This window comes from Salmo trutta, chromosome 35, assembly GCF_901001165.1.
Source record: "Salmo trutta chromosome 35, fSalTru1.1, whole genome shotgun sequence".
Lineage (NCBI taxonomy): Eukaryota > Metazoa > Chordata > Actinopteri > Salmoniformes > Salmonidae > Salmo > Salmo trutta.
This window is the reverse complement of record NC_042991.1, coordinates 25,658,790-25,682,221: the sequence shown is the minus strand read 5'-3', so window position 1 is coordinate 25,682,221 and position 23,432 is coordinate 25,658,790. Positions and strand designations below refer to the sequence as shown.

The following is a 23,432-nucleotide window of genomic DNA, read 5'->3' as shown; positions in this document are numbered from 1 at the left end:
ATATTGAGGAACTATCATTCGCAATGAATGTAAAAAAAAAACTGACTTCGTTGACTTACAGTGTGAGGTGAAAAATTAACTACTGAGAAACTAAGCTTATTAGTGATGGATGTGGTGAGTTATGACAATCAAAAATCAGACATTGCCAAATGGGCAATTTCATACTTTTGCACTCAGCATGCCAGTTAGGCCTACTTCTAGAAATTATGGTAGGCAAATGACGGGGGTTAACGGTACATTTACTAGGCCTACTGGTGACAAGCAAAGGGTAATTGCTAAAAAATAAACGGTCAAAGGGCAAACAATTCACACAATGAAACAATGAATGTGCAATAATTGGCGGGAGACAGCTGAGCACATTCTGGATAGCAGAGTACATATTCTAGAGAGATAAACCCATATCTCCGCCACACACCCCTCCCCTTCTTCTTTTGCCACCTTTTAAATGTTACTTCAGACACATCTTCACCCATATTTTAGATGCTTATCACTGACAGCCGCAACTCAATCAGCTAGACCTATTGCCACGCAATCATTTTAGCCAATGCAATATCAATTTGGCCTTGTTTTGCTACAGACATAGACTTTGGGATAAACTGGTCCATAGAAGACTGCGTTGCTGTGGGTCACGGAATAGGCCTACTTGACTGAGTGAGTGGAGATGCTGGCTCCACCACTATCACTAGCAGGCCGGCTAGTTTCTCCAAGCTCCGCTACAGCTAGCTTCACAGTTGGGTGCACAGTTCGCATATGCCGGTGTAGGTTGTGCGTAGAACCGGCTTTGTATGAGATTTTGTTTTGGCAAATTATACACTGTGCTCTAACATTGTCTACATTATTAAAATGCTACTGTGCTTCAGACTCATTTTCCAGCTGTTGTTTTCACAGCTGTCCTTCCTCACTCTCCTCGGCTGCTAAGTGTGTGACTGTGAGTGAGTTGGCTCGGCCCTCCCTCACGCATCTTTGGTTCATTGGTTGACCTTGCGTTTCTAATTGACAGGAACAACAGGTGAGACTGTTAGTCTGAGCAGCCAGTCAGAACGAATGTGTGTGCGCTTGAGCATTTAGGGCTATATTGTAATGACCTGACTAGATCATAAAGGAACAATTGTCCAGACAGGGTTGAGTTTACGAATTGACGGTTTATTAATCCAACTTTACACAGGCTACTGTTTGGCCGTAGCCCACGCCAAACCAACCGTGACCTTCTCTTGTGAAGCGCAGACGTAAGAGAAAGAACAATGGCTAAACCTGGTCTTAAAACCAATGCTCCATCCCACTGCCCAACCCCCCTCCACGCCACTCCGCCAACCACCAGGATGTCCGGCATCAGAACATTCCAGGCATTCCCGTGATTGGCAGATAGCAGGTTGATTGGCATGTCGGCCCCCGCGAACACTGGGTACTGGTAAGTACAACACAACTAATAGCCTAACACATAACACACAGCTGTCTGTGCGGGTCACTACAATATTATTTTATTTCTTCTTTCGTTCTTTGAATTAGTTAATTATATTATTTTAAATCGTTTGATTATTCATATTTTTATTTTTATAAATAGATTCGGCTTTTCTCATATGCGAGCCGGCTCCCAACCTTCACCTACAAGAGCCGGCTCTAGTTGGTTGCGAGATACAGAAGAATAACAATAACATACAGAAGAAGAAGAGAAAATATTTCCACAGCTCCACGAGCTTTTTTCGCGATTGGCGAAAGCATCATATTTGTAGTAAGTTTTAAGGTTTAGCATCGAGTTTAGGTTTCCTGAACAGCTTTTACGAAAGGTGAGTCGATGTATAAGTTAACGTTAGGCCTTTGGCTCCATTAACAGACTGTTAACCAGATAAGATAGATCGCTTCCCAATTTAGGCCAACATTATGTTTACATCTGTGCTAGTAATACACGCATATACAGTGCAGTGTTGTAATTTACAGTATACGAATGTTTAGCTAATGTGGGGTAACTACTAGGCTACAGCTGTCAGTGTTCAGAAAGTTAACATTCAGCAATTTGAAATCCATTAACTCAGTTAGATTTTCGTACTTGAACTCAAAACGAACAATTGTTATTATCAATCTGTTAACGTTACTCAAAAGATTACCACAATTTGCAGATAGCCTGTTTGTCATCGTAAAGGTGTAAGAAATTATAGCTAGCTAAGTTACTGCGGAGTAGGACTAACGTTAGCCATGATCTGACTTGTAACGTAGGCTGGTAGTTGATTTTAAGGTACAGTTATGAAAGTGGGGATTTGTAATTAAGATTGGACAAAATGTGGGTAATTGGATGCTTAGATCTAACCATAGACTGTCTTATTTTTGCATAGTGTCAATTAAAAATGAAAAGAAAGTGAGAGATATCAGACTTCTTTTTAAAGAAGCACAAACAGGCAGATCAGGTGCAAACAGACACCAGCACTTGCATCACTACTGGACCCCAGGGCAGCTCCCTACCTGAGTGTGGTCAGACTTCACAAGGACCCAGTCTACCACCACCAGGTCAGAGCATCTACCAGCCAGTCAGTCAGTGTGGTCAGACTTCACAAGGACCCAGTCTACCACCACCAGGTCAGAGCATCTACCAGCCAGTCAGTCGCATGCCCAGTTCAGAACTGAAGTTTAGCTTCAGTTTGTAATAGGTGATTTTGTCAGATTAAGCCTCACTTTAAAATGATGGTTGTTGATTCATGTGTGTTCTTGTTTTGATGGCTGTGCCATTTTTATTATACACTAATGGTTCTTGTGTTATTTTAATGTAATAGATGTATCAAGGGATGACACAGAGAACTCTGACTCTGAGCAAGACAGTGAGCCAGAGCTGCCAGGAGATGTCATCAAGCCCCTCGCAACTGCATCAAGCACCAGATATGCTGTTCCAAAAGGACCCAATGGTAGGCCAGGCCTATACTTTAAACTACACATTTTAGTTAGCAGCTGTTAGTATCTAATCTTGTGGATCCCTTAATTATACATTTCCATAGAGATATGACTAACGTGTATTTCAGACATTTCAAGATCCAGAGAAGAGGGTCCTGTACAGCCAGAACTCAGCATGGTACTAGGAAAAGGGCTTTCAAAAGCTCCTGGTATAAGGACAATTCATGTCTTGAATATTCTGTAAGTCAAGATTCGACTTATTGTTTTATCTGTAGGCATTTGTCTCTGCCCAATACACCTGAATCTGCATTCACATCACAGTAAGGATTTTGTAACTGGAAAAAGGTGCCGTTTAAAGATTCTGGGTTTGTCACGACTTTCGCCGAAGTCGGTCCCTCTCCTTGTTTGGGCGGCCTTCGGCGGTCGACGTCACCGACCTTCTAGCCATCGCCGATCCACTTTTCATTTTCCATTTGTTTTGTCTTTGTCTTACACACCTGGTTTTAATCCCCCAATTACTTGTTCATTATTTAACCCTCTGTTCCCCCATGTTTGTTTGTGAGTGATTGTTTATTGTATTGTGGTCTGTATTTGTGGCCTTGGAATTATTGACGTGTATTGTATTATTATTGAGTAAAATTGCGACTTTACTCATATCTGCTGTCCTGCGGCTGACTCTTCTACACCAGCTACACACAGACGCATTAAAGGGTTTAAGCTCCATTCAAAGGCAGAGCATCATATCAATGCTATGTATGCTTGGAATCAGCATAAAAGGGCTATTGACAGCAACTCATCAATGTCAGATGTCATAAATGAGGACCGGAAAAAGAAAGTGGAGGAAAACTGTACTTACATTAAAGCAATTGCAGATGTGCTCCTATTAACTGCCACTCAAAATATAGTGCAGAGAGGTCATCGAGAGTCTAATGACTCTCACAACAAGGGTCATTTTTTGACCATCTTAGAAGAAATAGCAAAGCATGACCCTCTCATAGAAAAAAGGATGAATGCATGTGGCAATGCAAAGTACACAAGCCACCAAATCCAAAATGAAGTTCTTGAGGGCTGAGCTGAGATGGTAAAAAGTGAAATAATAAGAGAAGTAAAAAGAAAGTGAAGTTTTTAGTGTAATTGCAGATGAAACCAAAGATTTTAAGAAAAAAATAACAAATGTCTTTAGTTGTGATGTACTATTACAACGGGGCCATCCACAAAAGATGTTACACTTTCAGTCAGCTGAAAGCTTAGATGCAGCAGGTCTCACAAAAATGATAATTGATTGCCTTGAAAAGCATGGTCTGGACTACAGAAATAATCTTGTGGGGCAAGGCTATGACAGTGCATCCGTCATGAGCGCCAAGCATTCTGGTGTGTCTGCACGGATTAAAAACAGTGCAAGATTTTCATTTTATGTGCACTGTAATGCACATGGTTGGATTTTGGTTCTTGTCGATGCTGTAAAATCTGTCTTTTCTGCTCTCCTGCAGAAGCTTTATAACTTTGTATCTGGCTCGTACTTGAAAATAGTGGTGATAGATCAGTGGAGGCAAGGGGCCTTCTTTCACAGATAGATTTACATTTCATAGGGCTTTTGGTTACCTTTTGTAAAGTGCTTGATGATGCCAAATGTCTTTCTGACATGCTCCAATCAAGCTCTCTTGACCTAGCAAGGGCTGTGGATCTAGTAGGTGCCCTTACAGACACATTACAGGACTACAGAAGTGAGGGTTACTTTGGAGAACTATGGAAAAAGGTTGAAGAGATTGCAGAGCACTGCAAAATAAGTGTACAAACAGTGTGTAAAAGACAGCCTAAAACAAGCTTAAGATTTTACAACTCATTGATGATGAGCACTGTAGGACAGAAAAATAGTGACCAAAGTGATGGTGAGAGCTTCCAAAGAGCTGTCTTTTATCAGGTGCTTGACAGTCACAGCTGAGCTGCAGAGGCATTTTTCAAAGAAGAATTGCGAGATAATGCAAGGGGTCCAGTTTCTCAACCCAAAGAGTACAACATTCTTGAATGAGGAGTCTCTGTTTGCCTTTGCTCAGACCTTTGAGTCAGATTTAGAGGACCTCAAACATGAGGTTCATCAAACCAAGCGGCTTCTTGATAGGAGAGAGAAAAGTGGAAGGGACAGCCTGTCTACTCTTCTTTACTTTGTTGTGTTTCTCGAACCTTATAAAGAGGTCTTCCATGTGCTATTTCGACTTTGTAAGATTTCTGTTGTTACACCAGTCAGCAGTGCTTCTTGCGAGAGAAGCTTCTCATCTTTAAAACTGATTAAAACCCACCTTAGGACAACAATGGTTGATGAAGGGTTAAGTCACCTCGGAATTCTCAGTGATGGTTCAAGGAGGGCATGCTCCCAACATGGATGAGTTTGTGAAACATATAGCCAGTTCTCATCAGAACCGCAGAATTATGCTGTTTTAAATCCACCATGGATCATTTGGTACTTAGGCGGTCCCTCTGGTCATGATTAAAACCTGCACTGTGTACTAGCTAATACACTGACATTCTAAAATGATACATCCAAAGGGTATCATGTCACAGATTGAATTAGGTCTTGATTAGGCCAATTCCAAAACTTTTCTTTGCTATTAGTAAACATAATATATATGAGCATAAATATGATACTGTAAGTTTGTAACATTGATGGCCACCAACATATTTTTTATTTTTCAAGTCCATTTCTGCTTGATAGCTGGTATGTCAAATTGCAGTGTTTTTTTTGTTTTTTTTGTAAATTGACTTCTTTGTAAATAAACTATGGAATTTATGTAACACACAAATGCTATCTTATCTTCTTCGTGCTTGAGCTTTATTTTCTGAAAATATTTTGATGTTCAACACTTATAGACCCAAATTATATATTCATGAATACAGTGACCCAAGTCTCTCCAGTGTGTGTGTGTGTGTGTGTGTGTGTGTGTGTGTGTGTGTGTGTGTGTGTGTGTGTGTGTGTGTGTGTGTGTGTGTGTGTGTGTGTGTGTGTGTGTGTGTGTGTGAGAAAGAGAGAGAAAGAAACTGAGCTGCAGTTCTGAGGTAGAGACACTGACTTCATTGTATCTTAAAGAATTGTAGTGAAGTAACCCTTTCGGACCACACTATCTGCCACATTGAAGAACTCCGGGGTTAAGTGAATTATCACTTCTACCTCTAATCAGAAATCATAGGACTCATTCATGCTCGTTAGATGCCAGGTTAGGGTTACACACACATTTTCTGTCGTTGTCTATGGACCCCCTAAAGTAGCCTTGGCCATCCCATGTATAAAACTGTAGTTCCACCACTGCTCCCAAATAGGCATAGGACAACACACTTGGGATTTGAAACAATCCACAGCTATGAAAAAAAGAAGCTAATGATCCCTGGTGAGTTATTTTGAAGGATTTTATTTAGACAGGAGTAATTATATAATTTTGGTGAAACATCAATTTACTTTAGGGGAGTCCATCATTCTAACAGTGCGCTGTGCACCCGCTAACTTTCCTTTCCAACTCGCAAGAGGCTGAAACCAGAGATCTGTATATAATGACGAGATACTCTTGTCTCCGCCCTAATATTGGGAGTCTTTGTCCAAAAAGGCGACAAGTTTAGGTCTGCATATTATGCCCATAGAGACGCACTGGGACATACTACCTCAATTGGCCCGACCAACCAGTGCTCTCGCATATTGGCTGACCGGGCTATCTGCATTGTGTCCCACCACCCGCCAACCCCTCTTTTTACGCTACTGCTCCTCTCTGTTCATCATATATGCATAGTCACTTTAACCATACCTACATGTACATACTACCTCAAGAAGCCTGACTAACCGGTGTCTGTATATAGCCTTGCTACTCCTATTTTCAAATGTCTTTTTACTGTTGTTTTATTTCTTTACTTACCTACACACACACACACACATACCTTTTTTTCGCACTATTGGTTCGAGCCTGTGAGTAAGCATTTCACTGTAAGGTCTACACCTGTTGTATTCAGCGCACGTGACAAATACACTTTGATTTGATTTGATTATTCTGGGCAGTTTGGCGAGAGTGAGCCCTCTCGCTTGCTTCTTCCTCGCTTCTGAAACTATTGCATGTCACCTGAGAAAGCATCTTCGTGAGCGAAACAGCTACAACAGCCTTCACTCTTCTGGGAAGACTTTCCACTAGATGTTGGAACATTGCTGCGGGGACATGCTTCCCTTCACAAGAGCATTAGTGAGGTTGGGCACTGATGTTGAGCAATTAGGCCTGGCTCGCAGTCGGCGTTCCAATTCATCCCAAAGGTGTTCGACAGGGTTGAGGTCAGGGCTCTGTGCAGGCCAGTCAAGTTCTTCCACACCGATCTCGACAAAACATTTCTGTATTGATCTCACTTTGTGCACAGGGGCATTGTCATGCTGAAACAGAAAAGGGCCTTCCCCAAACTCTTGCCACAAAGTTGGAAGCACAGAATCGTCTAGAATGTCATTGTATGCTGTAGCGTTAAGATTTACCTTCACTGGAACTAAGGGGCCTAGCCCGAACCATGAAAAATAGCCCGAGACCATTATTCCTCCTCCACAAAACTTTACAGTTGGCACTGCATTGGGGCAGGTAGCGTTCTCCTGGCATCCACCAAACCCAGATTCGACCGTCGGACTGCTAGATGGTGAAGAGTGATTCATCACTCCAGAGAACTCATTTCCACTGCTCCAGAGTCCAATGTCGGCGACATTTACACCACTCCAGCCGACGCTTGGCATTGCGAATGGTGATCTTAGGCTTGTGTGCGGCTGTTCGGCCATGGAAACCTATTTCATTAAGTTATTGTGCTGATGTTGCTTCTCGAGGCAGTTTGGAACTCGGTAGTGAGTGTTGCAACTGAGGACACCACGTGCTTCAGCACTCGGCAGTCCCGTTCTGTGAGCTTGTGTGACCTACCACTTCGCGGCTGTTACTCCTAGACGTTTCCACTTTACAGGTCTTAAAGTTGACTGGGGCAGCTCTAGCAGGGCAGAAATGTAACAAACTGACTTGTTGGAAGGGTGGCATCCCATGACGGTGCCACGTTGAAAGTCACTGAGCTCTTCAGTACGGACCATTCTACTATCAATGTTTGTCTATGGAGATTGCATGGTTCTGCTCAATTTTATACACCTGTCAGCAACGGATGTGGCTGAAATAGCTGAATCCATTAATTTGAAGGGGTGTCCATATACTTTAGTATATATTGTGTATGAACATTAAGGCAGGGTAAAGTAACTAGGCATCAGGATAGGTAATAATATGTTTAAAATAAAGAACAGAGCAGCAGCAGCTACTTATGAGTGTCAAAGTGTGTGAATGTGTGTGGGTTTTGTGTGGGAGTGTCAATGTAGCATGTGTGATTGAGTGTGTGTGTATATGTTTCGTATGTACACTACCGGTCAAAAGTTTTGGAACACCTACTCATTCAAGGGTTTTTCTTTATTTTTACTATTTTCTACATTGTAGAATAATTAGTGAAGACATCAAAACTATGAAATAACACATATGGAATCATGTAGTAGCAAAAAAGTGTTAAACAAATCAAAATGTATTTTATATTTGAGATTCTTCAAATAGCCACCCTTTGCCTTGATGACAGCTTTGCACACTCTTGGCATTCTCTCAACCAGCTTCACCTGGAATGATTTTCCAACAGTCTTGAAGGAGTTACCAGATATGCTGAGCACTTGTTGGCTGCTTTTCCTTCACTCTGCCGTCCGACTCATCCCAAACCATCTCAATTTGGTTGAGGTCGGGTGATTGTGGAGGCCAGGTCATCTGTTGCAGCACTCCATCACTCTCCTTCTTGGTCAAATAACCCTTATACAGCCTGGAGGTGTGTTGGGTCATTGTCCTATTGAAAAACAAATGATAGTCCCACTAAGCCCAAACCAGATGGGATGGCGTATCGCTGCAGAATGCTGTGGTAGCCATGATGGTTAAGTGTGCCTTGAATTCTAAATAAATCACAGATAGTTTCACCAGCAAAGCACCCCCACACCATAACACCTCCTCCTCCATGCTTTACGGTGGGATATACACATGCGGAGATCATCTGCTCACTCACACCGCGTCTCACAAAGACACGGCGGTTGGAACCAAAAATCTCGAATTTGGACTCCAGACCAAAGGACAAATTTCCGCCGGTATAATGTCCATTGCTCGTGTTTCTTGGCCCAAGCAAGTTTCTTCTTCTTATTTGGGTCCTTTAGTAGTGGTTTGTTTGCAGCAATTTGACCATGAAGGCCTGATTCACGCAGTCTCCTCTGAACAGTTGATGTTGAGATGTGTCTGTTACTTGAACTCTGTGAAGCATTTATTTGGGCTGCAATTTCTGAGGCTGGTAACTCTAATGAACCTATCCTCTGCAGCAGAGGTAACTCTGGGTCTTCCTTTCCTCTGGTGGTCCTCATGAGAGCCAGTTTTATCATAGCGCTTGATTGTTTGTGCGACTGCATTTGAAGAAACTTTAAAAGTTCTTCAAATTTTCCAGATTCACTGACCTTCATGTCTTAAAGTAATGATATACTGTCGTTTCTCTTTGCTTATTTGAGTTATTCTTGCCATAATATGGACTTGGTCTTTTGGGCTATCTTCTGTATACCCACCCACCTTGTCATAACACATCTGATTGGTTCAAATGCATTAAGAAGGAAAGATATTCCACAAATGAACTTTTAAGAACTCCCATTTTGTCACGTCCTGACCCTTGTAAGAGGTCATTTGCCATAGTAGAGCGGTCAGGGCATGACAGGTGGTTGTGTTGGGTGGTTTTGGGTTTTCTGTTTATAGGTGGGGTTTTTCTAGTCTTCTATTTCTATGTTTTGTTTTCCAGTTTTGGCCAGGTATGGTTTCCAATCAGAGGCAGGTGTCTTTCGTTGTCTCTGATTGGAAGCCATACTTAGGCAGCCTGTTTTCCTTTGGGGTTTGTGGGTAGTTATTTTCCATTTTGTATATGCACCTGACGGAACTGTTGGCTGTCGTTTTGTTAGTTTGTTGAAGTGTTATCATAAATAAAATAAATATGACCACTTTACACGCTGCGCCTTGGTCCCCTTTCAACGACCCCTGTGACACATTTGTATAATCTGATTAGCGTAGCATAGAGCAGGGGTACTCAACTCTTTACTCTACGAGGTCCGGAGCCTGCTGGTTTTCTGTTCTACCTGATAATGAATTGCATACACCTTGTGTCCCAGGTCTAAATCAGTCCCGTATTAGAGGGGAACAATGAAAAAATGCAGCGGAACTGGTTTCGAGGTCCAGAGTTGAGTTTGAGGGGCATAAAGGCTCGCTTGACCTCTTTACTGTATCTATCTTTGAACGACAACAAATGCTAAATTGAAGAATCCCTACTGTTGACCAATGACCGAGGAACGGGACTGGACTTCGGCTCCGAATTTTTTTTTCTGAAGACCAAGACATCACTAAATGTCATCATAATATATGCAGGAACTGTTCCGAACTGTTTCGTACATGAAGCATGCGGACGCCTCTTAAGTGCTTCGTTGGAGCACGTGTCAATACTGATGGGATCAAAAGAAAGCGAGCGCTGCTCTCAGATCAGCTTTCTCATTTCAAATATTAGAATTATTTCCCATTACTGAGGATGGATCAGCTCATATAGAGAGATATTACCACCTACGGCTGCAAATATGGAGGTGGGTTATTCTAATGTTTACCCAATAAAAATGCACAAAATCACCAATTTGGAACATCATTGCGCAAGATACATATCAGGAAATATATTGAGACAAATCACAGAAAGTAGCCTACATGTAGCAAAATAGAACTCGATTGATTGAACATTAAATATATTTCAATATGATTAAAAACACCTATAGCCTACTGTTTATATTTTAATGCAGTCATATCGGTTTTCATTTGAAGGATCTTTTTGTATGTTACTTGTTAGTAGGCCTATCAATTGCAAAAACATCAACAACTTTGTATTTGCCTCAAGAACGAGACAGCCTATAGGGAGGAGGTCAGAGACCTGGCCGTGTGGTGCTAGGACAACAACCTCTCCCTAAACGTGATCAAGACAAAGGAGATGATTGTGGACTACAGGAAAAAGAGGACCGAGCACACCCCCATTCTCATCGACGGGGCTGCAGTGGAGCAGGTTGAGAGCTTCAAGAACCTTGGTGTCCACATCACCAACAAACTAACATGGTCCAAGCACACCAAGACAGTCGTGAAGAGTGCACGAAAAAACCTATTCCCACTCAGGAGATATAATTATGTCATGGCTTTAGAAGCTTCTGATAGACTAATTGACATCATCTGAGTCAATTGGAGGTGTACCTGTGGATGTATTTCAAGGCCTACCTTCAAAATCAATTGTAGACCTCCACAAGTCTGGTTCATCCTTGGGAGCAATTTCCAAACACCTGAAGGTACCACGTTCATCTGTACAAACAATAGTACACAAGTATAAACATCATGGGATCACGCAGCCGTCATACCGCTCAGGAAGGAGATTGCAAATCAATCCCAGAACAACAGCAAAGGACCTTGTGAAGATTCTGGAGGAAACAGGTACAAAGTATCTATATCCACAGTGAAACGAGTCCTATATCGATATAACCTGAAAGGCCGCTCAGCAAGGAAGAAGCCACTGCTCCAAAACCACCATAAAAAAAGCAAGACTACGGTTTGCAACTGCACATGGGGACAAAGATCATACTTTTTGGAGAAATGTCCTCTGGTCTGATGAAACAAAAATAGAACTGTTTGGCCATAATGACCATTGTTATGTTTGGAGGAAAAAGGGGAAGACTTGCAAGCCGAAGAACACCATCCCAACCGTGAAGCATGGGGGTGGCAGCATCATGTTGTGGGGGTGCTTTGCTGCAGGAGGGACTGGTGAACTTCACAAAATAGATGGCATCATGAGGGAGGAAAATTATGTGGATATATTGAAGCAACATCTCAAGACATCAGTCAGGAAGTTAAAGCTTGGTCTCAAATGGGTCTTCCAAATGGACAATGACCCCAAGCATACTTCCAAAGTTGTGGCAAAATGGCTTAATGACAACAAAGTCAAGGTATTGGAGTGGCCATCACAAAGCCCTGACCTCAATCCCATAGAAAATTTGTGGGCAGAACTGAAAAAGTGTGTGCGAGCAAGGAGCCCTACAAACCTGACTCAGTTACACCGGCTCTGTCAGGAGGAATGGGCCAAAATTCCCCCAACTTATTGTGGGAAGCTTGTGGAAGGCTACCCGAAATGTTTGACCCAAGTTAAACAATTTAATGGCTATGCTACCAAATACTAATTGAGTGTATGTAAACTTCTGACCCACTGGGAATGTGATGAAAGAAATCAAATCTGAAATAAATCATTCTCTACTATTATTCTGTTATTTCAGATTCTTAAAATAAAGTGGTGATCCTAACTGACCTAAGACAGGGAATTTTTACGAGGATTAAATGTCAGGAATTGTGAAAAACTGAATTTAAATGTATTTGGCTGAGGTGTATGTGAACATCAGGCTTCAACTGTAGGTATTTATAGTTGTCCACATATTCTAAGTCAGACCCGTCCAGAGTAGTGATGCTAGGAGGGCGGGCGGGTGCGGGCACCGATCGGTTGAAGAGCATGCATTTAGTTTTACTAGTGTTTAAGACCAGTTGGAGACCACGGAAGGAGTGTTGTATGGCATTGAAACTCGTTTGGAGGTTTGTTAACACAGTGTCCAAGGAAGGGCCAGATGTATACAGAATGGTGTTGTCTGCGTAGAGGTGGATCAAAGAATCACCCGCAGCAAGAGCGACATCATTGATATATACAGAGAGAAAATAGTCAACCCGAGAATTTAACCCTGTGACACCTCCATAGAGACTGCCATAGGTCCGCACAACAGGCCCTCCGATTTGACACATTGAACTCTATCTGAGAAGTAGTTGGTGAACCAGGCAAGGCAGTCATTTGAGAAACCAAGGCTGTTGAGTCTGCCGATAAGAATACGGTGATTGACAGAGTCGAAAGCCTTGGCCAGGTCGATGAAGATGGCTGCACAGTACTGTTTTTTATCGATGGTGGTTATGATATCGTTTAGGACCTGTAAGGTCTCACCTGTTGTATTCGGCGCATGTGACTATTAACATTTGATTTGATTTGTAGTCATCTTTTGTTCTGAAGTTATCCGCGGTCACAGAGAGATGGATTAACCATGTGATTCTATGTGTAGCGGAGATCTGTTTATTAAAAAACCTCTACAGGATCGGTGTCCACCCGTGGGGGGCTAACGTAGGCTAATGTGATTAGCATGAGGTTGTAAGTAACAAGAACATTACCCAGGACATAGACATTTCTGATATGGGCAGAAAGCTTATATTCTTGTTAATCTAACTGCACTGTCCAATTTACAGTAGCTATTACAATGAAAGAATACCATGCTATTGTTTGAGAAGAGTGCACAGTTATGAACTTTGAAAATGTATTAATAAACAAATTAGGCACGTTTGGGCAGTCTTGATACAACATTTTGAACAGAAATGCAATGCTTCATTGAATTAGTCTTAAACTTTGCACATACACTGCTGCCATCTAGTGGCCAAAATCTAAATTGCGCCTAGATTTCTATGTCAGATATTGGCCTTTCTCTTGCATTTCAAAGATGATGGAACAAAAAATAAAACACGTTTTCTTCTTTGTATTATCTTTTACCAGATCTAATGTGTTATATTATCCTAGTCCTACATTCATTTCACATTTCCACAAACTTCAAAGTGTTTCCTTTTCAAATGGTATCAAGAATGTGCATATCCTTGCATCAGGTCCTGAGCTACAGGCAGTTAGATTTGGGTATGTCATTTTAGGCGAAAATTGAAAAAAAGGGTCCGATCCTTAAGAGGTTTTAAGTAATGCAGGAGGGCAAAAAAGCATCTAACGACGCACTTAACTGTTCTACTATTGGTCTGAGGCAGGCGTTAGATTACGAGCGTTTACAAGTGAAACCTTAATAACGATGGTTTTTGGAAACCACTCAGATATTTAACGATGTTGCTACCAAGGTTCTAACGATGAACTCAGCCTTAAGATGCTTTTGGGAAACCTGGCCCTGTCCTGCAATGTGATTAATTTACCAGCAGGAAAAAGCATCATGAAGTTTCCAGGAGATATATTAGGCTATAACAGCTCATTCAACAGCTCACCCCACAGCCGTTTCAAACGATTAGACAATAGTTCAATATTCCTTCAATGTTTCTCTCTTATGTAGGACATTCCCATGTATGTCAGTAGTAGGCTGTATACTTTCTGTTTAGTTTAGGACTGGCCCCATTGTGTTTGAGGTGCACTTCCTTCTCTACTTAGATGTTATTTGCTTGTCCATGTGTCCACGTTCAGATATAACTGAACTGACATCCTATTAATTCATAGTCATAACATTGCCTCTGTCATATGTCTCTGTTCAGCTGTAAATCTGAACTGTTCTATAAACAGACAAGGTATAGCAGTGCTAATAGCACTGGTTCAAAGTCCCATGTAGAGGGCCCTATATGTATCAAGAGTCTCAGAGTAGGAGTGCTGATTAAGGATCAGTTTTGACTTTTTATTTATTTTATTTTTATTTTACCGTTATTTTACCAGGTAAGTTGACTGAGAACACATTCTCATTTACAGCAACGACCTGGGGAATAGTTTCAGGGGAGAGGAGGGGGATGAATGAGCCAATTGTAAGCTGGGGATGATTAGACAGCCGTGATGGTATGAGTGCCAGATTGGGAATTTAGCCAGGACACCGGGGTTTAGATCACAATGAATGAGATTACATGGACAGTGGGACCTAATCCTAGATCAGAACTTTTAATCTGAGATGCATTATACATACAAACCCCAGGCCCTGTATTTGGCCATAGTATCATTATTCATTCATCTTGCAGGATTGTTCTGATAAACCATCTTCCAAAAAGGCTTATAATGTGGACAAGGAAGAATTGTTGGAAAATTCCCATCCTGTGTGAATGTGAGACAGTGAGGGCAGTGTTGTATTTCGTCCAGAAGAGGGCGAGAATCAGCTTCAGGAATCATTGCTTCCCTTTCATTCCTGGAAAAAAAAATATATTTTCTGTCTTTCCTTCCAGCCATTTTGAGATGGAGTAATAACACATCTGACTTGATTGGTGTAGGTGTAGAAGCTATATGGGTGTATGGCTTACACTTCTTTGTGTTAGATCTAACACCATTTTATCAAAGATTACTTCAAAGGAGGGAGGGAGGAAGGAAGGAAGCATGTTATTCAAACATGACCTAGGTGTCCGCTACTACAGTTTATGAGTATATCAAATTTGTTCTATTGTGATTTTCTTGCCTTTTGTAAGCTGAACACACTGTACTTACAACTATTCATCAAATAAAAATGAACATGGTCAGCAGACATCATAACCAGCTGTGACTTTATTCAAAAGCTTGGAAACATTACATTGCAATACGGAAGAAAAAGAAACAGTTGAATCCTGCAGATAATTTTTTTCCACAGACAATCCTCAGATGCCACCACTGTACAGAAGCCACTTGACAGTTGACATTTGATCTCCAACACTGAACAATACAAGAGGCAGCGAAGCACACTGGTAAACAGCTGTCAGTAGTAGTTTAACACCAAGATAAATGTCTAAAGAACAATTGTGCTAACTGAGTCATAGTTCTAGATTAAAATTCCTATATAATCTAATTGAAAATTACATTTTCATCAACACTTGTAAAAGGCTCATTTTCACACAATGCATACACAGTATAACTTCCATTCTAACATGTTGTCAGTTATAATGAAAGGCTTGCTTTTGATAAGAATGTACTCAGAAAACCAAAAAACGAACAGGCTATCTTATTTTTTAGTTAATCCAAAAGCTGAGCTCTAGGCCTGCTGTAGGGTAGCTGTTGTCTCCTCAAATATCAAAAGAATCCGCATCAGTAGTGCTAAATTATATTTATTGACGGTAACACTGAAACAATTTGATAAGATTGACAGGTTCACATTGTTTTTATCAAGTTGTAAGGTTATTCACAAATGTACTGAATTGAATGAAAACCACTTAAAAGTCATCTGAATTTAATCTATGGCATGATTATTATGATAGTGTGGCCACCACTTTTCGGAACTGCATTGTATGTAACACTGTACAATTGTTTGGTGTACATTCATTTTTATAGAAAAAATACTACTATAGCCAAGAGTAGAGAGGAAGAAGTGAAAGGCAGAATAAATATGATGATTTTTTTGGGAGGGGTTAGTACCTACATTACAGAGAATTCCATTGTAGATTTTTGGCTTATTAAACACATCTTGTAGATTAGCTTATTATGGCTTCAAATGACTAATTGATGTCATTAAATTGAACACTGTGGTTTTCAGATTCATCCAGCTTCTGTATGAAAGATGACTCCCAACAGACAATGGAGCTGTCTCCACAAAGTCAGGTCAGGCTTTATTTATCCTCGGTTATTTATGTATTAAATCATAAACTCAGACAGGTATAAAAAGAAAATACATGAGCAACTCTGTTGCTTTATGAATCGTACATGTCTTAAATAAACACATATTAAAGTTATACCCTTATGTAAACTATTCACAAAACATACTGTATATTTGTACATGATGCTTGGACAAAGTCAATGCCTCTTCTGGCTGCTCAAAGCCTCAAAGATTTGTCTTCTTTATGGTACACATATTGACATCTTGATAACACATACTTCTAATCAAAAACTTCAGTAGCCCCTTATCCCATGAATTAAGATATCATTGTTTCAGAACCTGAATTCACAGTACAAAAATATACTAAGCCTTCATGAATTCACCATCAGTACTATCTACAGTTTGATCATCATTAAGTCTATGATCAGCAGTAGACTTACGACAGTCTTGGATAGGTCAAACACATTTTGAGTCCATCCACTCTCTTCATCACCTTTACAAATCAATTTGGCACTTAGGCACTAGAACACTATACTAGCACACCTCATAAACATAAAACAATGAAGTAATGAACCGTTGAAGCGTTTAGCTATTTGTGTAATTTATTACATCCTGTGGAAGGGCCACCACCTTGTGAGAAAGTTTCCTCTGAAACAGATGAGTTGCACAATATCGCTGTGGCATGATAATGACCAGCTAAACAGCTTCTGCAGATGTCTCAGTGGAGACAGACATAGTCACTTTGGCTATTTTCACAGTGGTCTTCACACAGCTCTCTGCAGCCCTGTTGGCAGCGATGTGCCTGCTCTGGCAGTCAGACTCCAGGCTATTGTCCAGTTGCTGGGCACTGCCCCGGCACGCCTGGCATGAGCTGAGGAAGGCGTGTCGCAGGTCCTTGCTCCTCAGGGCGTAAATGATTGGGTTGACTGTTGAGTTGAGCAGACAGAGCATGCTGGCGAAAGCAAACACTGTCTTAATATCATCATCCATCTTCCAGAACAGGTCGTAGACCATGATGGCTAGCACAGGGCCCCAGCAGATGACCAGCACCACCAGGATGAGGACCAGGGTCTTGGCAAGCCGGATATCCATGCGTGTCTGCTCAGGGCGCATGGTCTGCACCTTCGTTCCGTCTGCTGAGTACACCACCAGGCTCTTCTGGGAGGTGCGGCTCAGCATGCGCACAGCGTGGTGGTGGGCCTTCCACAGGATGTACATGTAAGCGTAGACAATGAAGAGGACCAGCACGCTGGTCACACCGATCCAGAAGATCAGATACTTCTCATCGATTAGCGGGAAAAGGTCTGAGCAGACCGAGTTGAGCTGCTTGCAGTTCCAGCCCAGCAGAGGGAGCACTGCAAAGACGATGGAAATAGTCCACATCACGCAGAAGGCGATGACAGCCTTGGTCCGCGTGACGATGCGCCTGTAGGCCAGGGGTCTGTGGATGGAGATGTAGCGGTCTATAGCAGTGAGAAACAGGCTTCCCACAGAGGCTGTGAACGAAGCGATAACCCCACCTAACTTGAAGAGGAACACATTGGGGCTGTCCTTTCTGTGGAACACATGGAAGTCCAGGAAGCTGTAGACGAAGATGACGCTGCCAAGCAGGTCGGCTACAGCCAGGCTTCCTATGAAGTGGTACGAGGGGCGGCAGCGCAGTGTGCGGGATTGGAGGATCACACACAGCACGATAAGGTTCTCAAGCACGGTGAAGGTTCCCAGAGTGAGGGACATCACCGTCACAGCCAACTGCTGGCTAGGGGTCAGGATCATGAAGCATTCCATGTCCACGAAGTTCTCCGCACACTGGATTCCGGTTCCCTCATCACCAAAGCCGCTACTGTTGCCAAACAGGTCTGTGGCATTGGTAGGGAAGAATGGAATGCCTTTTAGGATGAGTTCTTCATCTCCAGGCACCTTGTCTGGGAAAGAGTTACTGCGGAAAGCAGGTAAAGGCTTCTGGACGGACAATCCACCCTTAGTGAAGTCAGTGTTGACGGTGGCGTCATCATAGCTGGCATCGTTGGAGCCAAGGTACAGCAGTCCAGAGGTTATAGTCCGGAAGGTGGTGTCTGCCACACCATCCAGCACAGACTTCATGACTGGGCCTGAGAGGTGAACACTGGGTTTTAAGATGATCTCTGGTTAACCTATGAAATGATAAGAGAAATGTTTGTGTTTATGCCTTAACATTGAACAGGAGAAATTGGAAAGGACAGCAAGAATTGTGCTCTTTTATGACAGTTAAACTGTTAAAGAGTTGTCATTTCAAAATGGCATTTAATCCTATATTCTTTTGCCAAAATTAAACTATAATTTATATTGGGCTTTTTCTCACATTGCTTGAATGAGCAAAATCATCGGAGTGTTTTAATTACAACCTTCTAACTGGTAACTGCCAAAATAAAGGAAACATGAGCAAATGAGTGAAACAAAGTATACTGAAAGCAAGTGCTTCCACACAGGAGTGGTTCCTGAGCTAATTAAGCCATAAACGTCCCATCATGCTTAGGGTCATGTATAAAAATGCCCAGTTGACCATTATTTTAGTTACCATGACTAGCAGTGTGCGTGTGTCTCTCTCACCAGATCTCAACCCAATGAACACTTATGGGAGATTCTGGAGCGACGCTTGAGACAGCTTTTTCCACCACCATGAACAAAACACCAAAAGATGGAATTTCTCATGGAAGAATAGTTGCATCCCTCCAATAGAGGTCGAGACACTAGAATCTATGCCAAGGATCATTGAAGCTCTTCTGGCTGCTCGTGGTGGCCCAATGCCCTATTAAGACGCTTTATGTTGGTGTTTCCTTTAATTTGGCAGTTACCTGTATGTTTAATTCTATAAAATTGGAATTATCTAATGATGATCAGCAGAGGTGTCATGCCCATAGGGGGCACAGTGGCACATGGACCCTCCGATTTGTCCTGTTTAAAAAAGAAATACATTTGTTTTTTTATTTACAATTATAAATATTATAATTTTTTTCATTTTCTTCATTTATCAGACACTCTTATCCAGAGTGACTTACAGTAGTGAGTGCACACATTTTTGTTTGTACTGGTCCCCCGTGGGAATTAAACCCACAACCCTGGTGTTGCAAGTACCATGCTCTAGCAACTGAGACATACTGTAATACTACTAGCCACCTAGCAATTTTATGAAGTTGGCTTTAGCTAGCTCAGATAGGTTCCCAATCTCCCAACCTCATAATTAGCTTCAAAGAAGCCATTTCAGGCTGTCAATTAAGTTAGAGTAGCTAGCTTGTCCAACTATCTTAGCTGGCATACCTGCTGCCAAGGTTGGTAGACTTTAGAAAAACAAGCAATAACTAAATGTACTGAATAAGATTCCCATTCCTTTCAATCTTCTACCCAGATTTTAGCAGAGATGCATAGAAGCATATTTGGTTTCTTTAAAAAAAGAAACGCCAGTCAGGAGGATAGAAACAGCTCAGGATGTATGCTTAGCTATGCAGAAAAATTGACATATTTCTTATAAAGAATTAAGCATAATGATTATGGCTCTATATGGCAGGAAATTTGTTTCAGGTGTTTGAAAAATTCGAAATTCTCCAACTCCCGGACCACCTCCGGCCACCTCCGGCCAACTCCCGGACCACCTCCGGCCACCCTTACGTATTTGGTGCCCCCTCAGATTTGTGGGGTGCATGAGGGGCAACGCTTTTTATTCCATTTTTTTTTAGGTTAACCATTATGAATGGTCAAAGGGAGTTCACTGTTACTTAGCTGTTGCCCTGCATGTCACACAGAGAGAACAATTCCATTCCTGTCAGATAACTCATGGCCAACAAGAGACAGTCTATTTTGTTCACGTTTGGCCAAGCTAGGCTATGTCGGAGAATGCAGCTCCTGTTATACATTCCCCTTACTGTCATTCTCATGTTTAGCAGTAGCCACAGGATGGTGCACAGGTGCAATCATACCGAAGCTCATGGGGTATTATACTGTTATCTAAAAGTGAATAAACATTTATTTATCTTAAGGTTAGGAGTTAGGTTATAGGGTTAAGGATAGGGGAAGGGTTAGCTAACATGCTAAGTAGTTGCAAAGTAGTTAAAAATTAGTAAGTAGTAGAAAAGTTTCTGAAATGTTAGTTGTCCATGATGGTATTCAAACGTTCGTGTTATAGGACACCCATCCACCCTGACCGACCACGCTCCTTTCGTTTTGGAATGAAGTAACCTTCTGTCTTATGTAAACATACCAAATGTAACATATCATACTCATTTGAGGTTCTCGGGTTTTACTTTCACTATGTTACGTCTGGTCAATGAGACTTGCATGTATTATTTGTTCATTAGGTTTCACCTTTATTTTTCACATTAATGAACGGCTTATTTTTCTTCAATTGTATATCTACAATTCGATGCCGTTGCTATAGCCTACAATAGCCTCTCGTTTTTGTACGGTGAAATGAATGAAAAACTCATTTTGAGTGCCGGCACCGTTTATATGTAGGTGCAGGAACTCTGAAATACTTTTGAGCTAATATTCTAAGATATGCATGAACTCAAACAGTAGAACATTTGAGGTGCCACAATCCTCAGCTCGAGTGGGCTCCTGCCGAAGTCAGGCATTGATTAGGACACATAAAGAGTTTATAATAACCTAATAAAAAGTATTTACCTTCACATTGCTCGCACAGGTCCCTCCACCCAAACTGTATCCAACCATTAATCCAACCTTGACTCACAATACCTGACAAAAGAACTATAAATGTAATCATTAAAACAAGGAACGGTAAAAACATTTACAATTATATAGAAAATATCTTTGTCTAATTATGTAGTTATTTATTGGTTTATAAGGTTTATTGACGTGCGCTCAGAATGGCATCTGCTCTCTCATGTGCGCCTCCCGCAGTGGACCTAAGTTGCGGCTGCTGCGATGTCTGAAGTCTCTCTCTGTATGTGCATATTTATGAAGCATCCCTTTCGAAAGCCACATCACGTGCTGCGAAACGCGCTCTCCATAGATTTATATAGCCAACCCCAAAGCAGCCTTCAAGTGTAAGAACAAGGGAACATGCATACACAATAAACGAATTTTGCTCTTGGACAAAACGATAGCTGCACATACAGGTACTTTAACAGGTTCAGTGCATTACGGCTCAAATAGGTTCACATACGGATAAGCTTGTATAAGGCAATATGTCAATTTCTCATGATTTCAATGTCGTTGATGTGTTATAATGAAACATTAAATTCTATAATATTCTTTAAATTTAACTTGCTTGAACTTATTGTTCATTAGGCTACTTATCTATATTTTTCCAATTAAAATATTGCTTTAAACAAGCTCATTTGAATCCCACCAGTGAGGGATCTGATTGGTAGTTTCCTGTCAGTGGCACGCACTGAATGTAAATGATGTGACATATGCAGAGTGGGGCAAGGAAGAGTAGCCTAGACATCTTCTGGATTCATTATTTTGATGAATCACCTCAGAAGTACCATGCATTGTATAGTCCTCAACAGCACAGTATGTTATGTCAAATTATCAGTTTGTATCATTAGCCTGTGTTTTTCTTTAGGCATCTGTTTCTTTCCAGACTGCTTCATGTATGTTTTTCCCCTCACTGTAATGTTATTGATTAAGGATTATATAGGCCAGAGAAGATGAAAGGACAATGCCTTTGGGATAGCTCATTGTCAGTCTTATGCTCAATTACTGCAGATATTGACCTCAAAGGGCAGAAATCTAAGAGGGCCCAATGGGCACAAACTGGTTGAATCAACCTTGTTTTAACGTCATTTGTCAACGTATTGTGATATGAAATCTACATGGAAAATACATTGGATTTGAAAAAAGATCAACCACAAGATTATGTCATTATGTTAACCAAGTTTCAACACAGACAAACCTTGTCTAAAATATGTGGAGTTTTTACATTTAAAACAAGGTCAGATCTTCAACGTTATATCCAAAAATCTGAAAAAAAAACTCTAGGCTATGCAGCACCTCCTACTGGAAAATGTATCTATGTACAGCTACCCTTTGGTGTCCCATTCAAGGTTTTAACCAATCCCCAAAGAATAGGACTAAATCTCCCAAAAATGTAAATGCACTTTAAATAAAGTTTTGATTTGATTTAGTCCAACTTTTTTGGGTTGAGATAGAGACATGAATCCAACATGTCAACTATTCAAACTGGAATTAAAGCCAGACTAAGTCAGTGGAACAGATAGAACTATCCAAGCAGAAGATACATCTCCTTTAAATGTTGATATTTGGTTGCATTGTCAACCTAACACAATTCAATATGACTTTTTAATACAGTAAATAGCTTAGAGTTAAGGTTATCTTACAAACTAATGTAACATTCAATCTTAAAATGAGTAACACATCTGTCACGCCCTGACCATAGAGAGCCTTTTATTCTCTATTTTGGTTAGGTCGGGGTGTGACTAGGGTGGGTAATCTAGGTTGTTTTATTTCTATGTTGGCCTGGTATGGTTCCCAATCAGAGGCAGCCGTTTATCGTTGTCCCTGATTGGGGATCATATTTAGGCAGCCATTTCCCCACTGTGTTATGTGGGATCTTGTTTTGTTTTTGTGTAGTTGCCTGTGAGCACTCCAGAACGTCATGTTTTGTTTGTTCTTTATTGTTTTTTTGTGCGGTTCACTTCAAATAAAATGTCAAACCGATTTCACGCTGCGCTTTGGTCTGAATGTTCTTACGACAATCATGACAACATCCTTGGCCACAGTCTGAGGTTAATGTAACAATACATTTCTTCTTGTGTGATCATATAACTAAACTGCGCAAGTTCAAGATAGCAAGGTTGTCACAGTTCTGTGGACATTTGTTTGTGCTTTTAGATGGTTGAACGCATAGGGATTACAGATGGGAAATTCAACTAACTTTTGGCTGTCTTACTGAGTGGGTGAATATAGGTTGTAATCTCATTGATCAACCAAATATGACCCATTATCCAAGTTGAAATGACGTGGTGTGCCAGCGAGGAGGGAGGAGTCTGTCTATATACAGGGAACCATGCTACACTTGAGGTGCATGGGCATGTTAATAACCAGTATATGTACCTTGTTTCTATTACCCAGAGCAGGTATCGTAAAACAGAAGCAGACACTTTAT

General features: G+C 41.2%; 1 protein-coding gene and 1 long non-coding RNA gene across 2 annotated transcripts; one reads left to right on the top strand and one right to left on the bottom strand.

The window, feature by feature from the left end:
- The first annotated feature begins 1,570 nt into the window (after positions 1 to 1,570).
- Positions 1,571 to 3,313, top strand: LOC115174372 (uncharacterized). Its single transcript, XR_003871767.1, has 3 exons — positions 1,571 to 1,784; positions 2,328 to 2,568; positions 2,763 to 3,313. It is a non-coding gene; the product is annotated as an uncharacterized LOC115174372 (long non-coding RNA).
- Positions 3,314 to 15,268: 11,955 nt separating this feature from the next.
- LOC115174928 (cannabinoid receptor type 1A) lies at positions 15,269 to 21,223 on the bottom strand. Its single transcript, XM_029733958.1, has 2 exons — positions 20,963 to 21,223; positions 15,269 to 18,459 (listed from the first exon to the last, which is right to left on the bottom strand). The coding sequence occupies exon 2, from the start codon at positions 18,407 to 18,409 to the stop codon at positions 17,003 to 17,005; it is 1,407 nt and encodes a 468-aa protein (XP_029589818.1). The 5' UTR covers positions 18,410 to 18,459; positions 20,963 to 21,223; the 3' UTR covers positions 15,269 to 17,002.
- Positions 21,224 to 23,432: the final 2,209 nt, after the last annotated feature.